Below are 6,192 nucleotides of genomic sequence, written 5' to 3'. Positions count from 1 at the left end.
AAAAAAAAAAAAAAAAAAGAAAAAAGAAAAAAAAATTCAAACAGACTTGGAAGGCACCAGGGAGGTGGAGGAAGGAAAAGGGGAGGAGGAAGAGGAGGAGGGAGAGAGGGGGGAGTGGGAGGCTGGCGAGGAGGGATGCAGCCCATCGGCGGGCGAGCTGCAAGGTGGGCAGCGGGAGCAGCGGCTCCGGGGAGGTTATAAAAGGCAGGAGCTGGGTCGCTGAGTGGAGGGGACTCAAAAGGGACCCGCAGCTTCCGCAGGGACCCTCCACGCTCCTGCGCCCGAAGCCCGGAGGATTTTCCCCCCGACGGCAGAAGGAGCCCGGCGGGAGCGGGGCCGGTGCCAGCCATGCCCCGCGGAGCTGGGCACAGGGGCAGCTAAGGATGGTGCCCGGCCCACGTCCTGCCCTCCTCCTCCTCCTGCAGGTAAGGCGCTTTTAAGTTCTCTTCTCCCAGAAAGGGCCCTTCTGCCCCCTCCCCATCACCCTCCGCTCGCCTTCCCCGCAGGGACTTCTCCATCCCTTTCGAAGGAAGGGAAAAGTAAGAGGAGAAACCACCACACAAAGGGCCCCCCTCGGGAGAATTCCTCCGGTCGAGGCTCTGGGGGGCTCGGCAAGAGCTCGCCAATGCCCAAAACTGGCGGGGAGGGGGCTGAAGTCACCGAAAGGATTTCGTTTAAGGGGGAAAAGAACTGCAGGCAGGTCCTGCCGAGCGCAGCCCGGCGCTCCCGCCTCGCACCTCGCAGGGAAAGCAGCTGCCACCAGGCTACTGGGAGGGGGTGATGGATGGGCACAACACAAAGGCGGGGTCTAATTGTGCCCCCCGCAACCGATTTTCTAAGGAAACCTCTCCTCTTCCCCCCCCAGCCGCAGAGCACAAGACTTTTCCTCTCTCGTTTGCTCGCTGTGCGAGTGCAGCCACTGCTAATTCTGCAGCTCTGCACAACGTGCAAATGCTTTGTCAGGAGCGATATTCCTCCTCCTCCGGGGCTCATCAGGAAAGGAAACGCTGCCAGCCCAAAGCACGTTTAAATCCCAAACCCTGGGCAAAGGAGGTGAAGAGGTTTCCGGTGAAATCTTGAATATTATTTGAACGAACCTACGGAGGCAGCAAAAATGATCAGGTTTTTGACTAAACCTCTGTGTTAAAGGGGGTTAAAAGAGAAAACCTGCCTGGCTGGCTGCAGAATGATGTCTGAGTGGCCCAGCTGTGGCTGCAGAGTTAGAAGGGCAGGAAAAGCAGAGGGTCAGCCCTCCGTGGCTCCCACCCCTCGGGCTGTGCAGCCGGCTGGGCATCCCTGGCAGCAGGAGCAGAGGGAGCATTAACTGCCCCTCTGGGACAGGAAAGTTCTCACCCGAGTGATGAGAGGAGCTGATGAGCACCAGGAGACATCCCTGCCGAGTTGGTGTTGCTTTTAAAAGCTCCTCTTCCGAGCAGCTGCTCCCTCCTGTCACTGCAACCCCCTAAGCCTGATTTATGGGAGCTCTTTTGTGCTTATATTCCCTGGGTTGGTTTGTTTGGCTTTGTTCAGGTTTGGTTTGGCTCTGATGCAAGAAATGAAGGCGAGACAGGGCAGAATCTCTTCCCCCCCTGGTCCTTCCTGGCCGGTCTGTGGGGACAGCACAGACCTGCAACAGGGGCAGGGTCTCCTGGGGAGAGCCAAGAGAGCCTGACAGCTCCTCACAGCCTCTGGGTGAGCGAAAAAGGGTCCTAAAATCTCCCAAGGGTGCTGAGACACAGCTCCCAACCTCTGCCAAACCTCCTCAGGCTCGGGGGATTCCCTGGGCATCCCGAGGTATTCCCCAAGGACGGGCTCCTTGGGAAGATGGAGCACCAAATCCTCAAAAAGCTTCCTGACTTTGAGACAAAACCATCCCTGTGCTGGGGCTGGGACCGGGAGGGGGTCCCAAAAACCAGCCCAAGTGAAGAGAAGCCTCTCCCAGCTGGCTCCAAAAAGAAACACCCAATCTCCAAAACCCCCCTTTGCAAGACCAGCTGTCTATTTTTTCCCATAAATGCAAGGCTTCAAAATTCAGACCCTATTCCAGAACAATCCCAGCCCTCTCCTGGGGACAGTGGGGCTAAAGGAGCTCGGAACTCCAGCCTTCAGTGAGCACAGCCCTGCAGGCAGGTGTACCTGCAGCAGCCTCCAGCCTGGGAGTGCAGAGACCTGCAGCATTCCAGCTCAGCAGAGCTCAGCAGGGACAAACCTCCCCTGCCTGGACAGATTTTGAATCCTGCTTGGCACAGTTTGGGTGTTCCCAGTTCACCTGCCCAGCAGCTCCAGTTTAGCATCGAATTGCCCACCTTGCCTTGCTGGGTGGGCATCCCTTGGGGGGGAGATCAGACAGTCAGAGCAGGAGACAGGCAGCCAAACGTGCTGCAAAACGCTCCCTGGCATCCTGCAAGTCATTTAAACAAACTCAGAAAGTGATTAAAATAAACCAGTTCACCTGCAGCTCTGCCAGGAGCTGATGACATTTCTGGGGCTGAAAAAAACTGCAGGAGCATTTCATGCAAAAGCAGAGTTTGCTGCTGGGGGTGGGATGGTTTTCCCCTCTCCCTTTATCACCTCCAGCAGCAAGAAGCCCAAAAACCAGCCCTGATCCCTTCCCTGCTCCAATCCTTGCATAAGACATGGAGCTGCAGTGGCAGGACGTGCTGGCCCTGGGGATCTCTCCCAGTCCTGTTCTCCTTCCAGGCTGGAGTTGATTCAGTGGGGATGAAATCATCCCTGTGGTTTCGCATCTCCAGTGAAGAAGTGAATGGAAAAGGCACAGCCTGTTCCCAGAATAGCTGCTCTGTCACCAGAGCAGGAATATATAGGAATAGGATGAGAATATCCTGCACCACCAGCCCAACCCTGCCCTGAAATCCAGCTCTGCTCCCCCAGAACCCTGCTCGGGGCTGGCTCAGAAGTTTGTTGCGAGCGACAGGCTCGAGCTGAGCTCCGAGTCTGCAGCACTGAGAGAGGCTGAGCCCGTGGTTTTATCTGGGAGAAGGGTTTTTGAACCCAAAGAAAGCACAGATCAACCCCCAAATCCTGGGGTTCCCTCTCCAAGCAGAGCCCAGGAGCTGCTGGCCAACGCTGGGAGCTGTCACTCACGAGCGGGTGGCTCTTGCTGAAGATGTAATCACATACCCAGGGGCCCATCTGTTGTTTTTCCTTCTCCCTGTCTGTATTCTGAGCTGATGGAGAGACCCTCCTTCTCTGCAGGGTGTCCTGCTTTATCCACAGGCACCCACCCAGCAGCAGTCACCTCCACTCTGATGGCAGAGGGCAAAGGGGGTTGGAGTTTTGCAGACCCCAGCCCCTCTTCCCCCCCAAAATCTTCCCTGAAATCCTGCACTATCCCCCCTGGAAAGGCAATGGTAGATGCAGCTTTGGTGTGGCCAAGTTTTCCCGAGCTGTGAATGCAAATAAACGGGAAGAAAATGAGGGGTGAATGAAATTGTGGATGTTCCCCCCCCGGGTATGACCCTAAAAGGGTGATGGGTGAAGGGGGGAGGTGGGTTTTGGGATGCAGCTGGGGAAAAAAAGTCTCCAATCCCAAACTGAAAACACTGTGAACGCACAGGAGTCCCACATGTACAGTCTGCAGAAGAGTTTAACACAACCACCTTAGACAAACAGCCCTTCCTCATGCTTGTGTCCATCACTCCAACTCTTCCATAGCAGCCTCCACCCTGGAAAATCCAGATCCCACAGGAGCCCCCTGGATTGTGTCCCCTTCCCAAGTGTGTTTGTGCCATTAGCTTCCAATACCCAAATGCCATTAGTCATTTTTCCACCTGTCCCCCAAAATCTCCACGTCTCTCTTGACAGATAAATGAAGTCAGAATTATTTATGGCAAGAGGGGGAGACCAGAGCTTAATCCAGGAAAACCTTTAATTGCTCATAAATCAGGTTTTACAGGGCATTCATTTAGCCCTGATTGATATTCTTTTGTTAGGATCTGCATCCAGCACACTCAGAGAGAGACTCCCAAGCAGAATAAATACTCTCACCAAAGCCTCTTGTCTACACACCACGGGGACAGGCCCTCTAATGTGGATAAATTAATAAACTCAGGGGTTTTAGTGCCAGATGGAGGCACTCTCACTGCTGCTCTTCCCCTGAGTATCATCAGCCATGGAATATCTCCCCGTGGCTCTTGCTTTGAGCCTCATTCCCTGCCTGAGCTTTGCCTCGATGCTGGCAGGGTTTGGGATGGGGCTTTGGGCAGGAGGATCAGAGGAACCCTGAGATTGTGGTGGGGGGCAAAGCAGGTCACTGCCAACTCTGGGACAGGGCTGGAAAGGGGGTCTTTCATGGGCCAGATGCTCCCTGGGGGTCTCACTCGTGGCTTGGACTGAGGATGGGTCTTACCCCAGGGAAAGGCCTCAAGGTGGAGCAGGGAAGAAGCTCTCTGACAGTGCCTGGAAGTCAGAGGAGACAAAGGCAAAGGGATCCTTTGCAGAGTGAAGGCAGGGGACAGGCAGGGCTGGAGACACCCTGAACACCTCCAAGCACGCTGGAGGGGCAGCCCCTTCAGTGCTCAAAGCCACCTCCAGCCATGGCTGTGGCGTTGGCAGGACCTGCTCTGCCCCTTCCCTTCCCCCTCCACTGGTGCTGCTCTGCCACCCCAGGCTGGCATCCAGCTCTTTTAGCACTCCCTGTGTTTAACACCCAAAGTCTGTCTCAGAGCCCAGAGCAGGCTCCAGCCCAGCCCAATGCCCTCACAAAGGCCCAGGGCAGTGGCTGCTCAGCCCTTTCCCGGAGTGTCCCGGGAAGTCTTTCCCGTTCCAAACCGAGTGTTGCCGAGGGCAGGGGCCCAGGGGAGCAGGACTGATGGGTGACAACGGTCCCTACAGCAAGAACAGCTCCAGGGTGGCTGGTTTGCACCCCCTCAGTCCCAGTGACCACCCCAGCTCCGTGCCAAGCTCGTGCTGCTCCATCCCAGGGATCGCTGGGCTCTCCCATCCCAGCGCCGCCGGCAGTGGGAAGCCCGAGCCCCATCCTGGATTGCTAATTAGGCTCAGAGCCATCCCTCTCCTGCTCAGAGCTGCCAGCCCTCCCTGCCACGCACATCCCATCTTGTCTGAGGCAGCAGGACATCTGAGGGGGGGAGGGACAGGCCTGGCTCTGGGTACCACAGTGCCGGGGGGTGACACCAGACTCGGATATGGATGTATTAATTAATGGATGTGGATGTATTAATTAATATCCGTGGATTGCTTTGGAGAGGGAAAGCACTGCAGGGGGCTATTAATTCCTAATTGTTATTAATTGAAGGTTGCTGCTAGGTCAGTGGCAGGCCACAGAGACCATGTGTGTGTGTGTGCTGTGCTGCTCACCCCCCCCAGTGCTGACCCTGTCTCAGCTCACTGTGCTGCATCTCCTGGCCCAGGGGACCTGCCACCCCATGCCCCTCACAGTCACAGGGAACAACTCAAGAAATACAGTGGTTTTTTGGAGCCCTGGTTGCCCCAGGACGTGGCTGGTGCATCCAGATCCAAGTGACCTGCCCCACAGGCTGAGAGACCCGAGGCAGATGTTCCTCAGTGCCTCAGTGTCCCTTCTGGGCCAGCCTGGGCGTGGTGGATGGTGGGACATGGACCACAGTGGGTGTTTGCCGTGGGTGGGATGCAGCAAACACGGCAGCAGTGCCAGATTTTGGTGTCTGAGCCGTGCAGGGAGGACTGGCTGGTCCTGCTGCACAAAATGTGGGGCTGAAAGGCAGGAGCTGGTGCTCCTCAAGGTCTGAGGTTAAACCAGCACCCTCAGCATCTGCTGCGTGTGAAAGGGGGACGTCAGCAGAGCCTGGAAGGGAGCTGGGTGGGTGCTGAGACACCAACAGGAGAGACATTGGTGGCTCCTGATGGAGGAGAAGCTGCTGCCAGTGTGGGCCCTCATGGGGCCAGTGTAGGTCCCAGCAGAACCCCCATCCCCCTGGGAGCAGCTCCCAGGGCTGACTGGGACCTCTGTGCAAAGCTCCTGGAGGAGCAGATTGCCTTCCTTCCTGGGCAGCCGAGCACTCAGCTGGAGCTCCCCGGGATTTTGGCAGCCTGGGAGGGGTGGGGGAGCTCTCCCCACTGCAGAACAGGGTTTGGGGGGGCCGGGGGGGGCAGAGGGACACGGCCCCTCTCTGGCCCGAGCAGGTGCCCCCGCCGTGCCGGGGCTGGTGAGGTGAGGTTGGCTCAGCCCGGCCA

The 6,192-nt window shown here is 57.0% G+C and overlaps 1 protein-coding gene across 2 annotated transcripts in view; it reads left to right on the top strand.

Annotated features, from left to right (window-relative positions):
* The first annotated feature begins 135 nt into the window (after window positions 1-135).
* The window catches only part of LOC114000970 (corticotropin-releasing factor receptor 1), a 30,601-nt gene continuing 24,544 nt past the window's right edge, over window positions 136-6,192 (top strand). Inside the window, exon 1 of one of the 2 annotated variants that reach the window (XM_027745794.2) lies at window positions 136-425. In XM_027745794.2, coding sequence (XP_027601595.1) covers window positions 384-425 — 42 coding nt within the window. In that variant the 5' untranslated portion in view covers window positions 136-383. The remainder of the gene's footprint in view (window positions 426-6,192) is intronic. The other variant, XM_027745801.2, reaches the window with a different exon arrangement.

Source organism: Pipra filicauda, unplaced genomic scaffold (genome assembly GCF_003945595.2).
Source record: "Pipra filicauda isolate LSUMZ 115617 unplaced genomic scaffold, ASM394559v2 scaffold193_size2426894_pilon, whole genome shotgun sequence".
Lineage (NCBI taxonomy): Eukaryota > Metazoa > Chordata > Aves > Passeriformes > Pipridae > Pipra > Pipra filicauda.
This window is presented reverse-complemented; position numbering and strand designations above follow the sequence as displayed.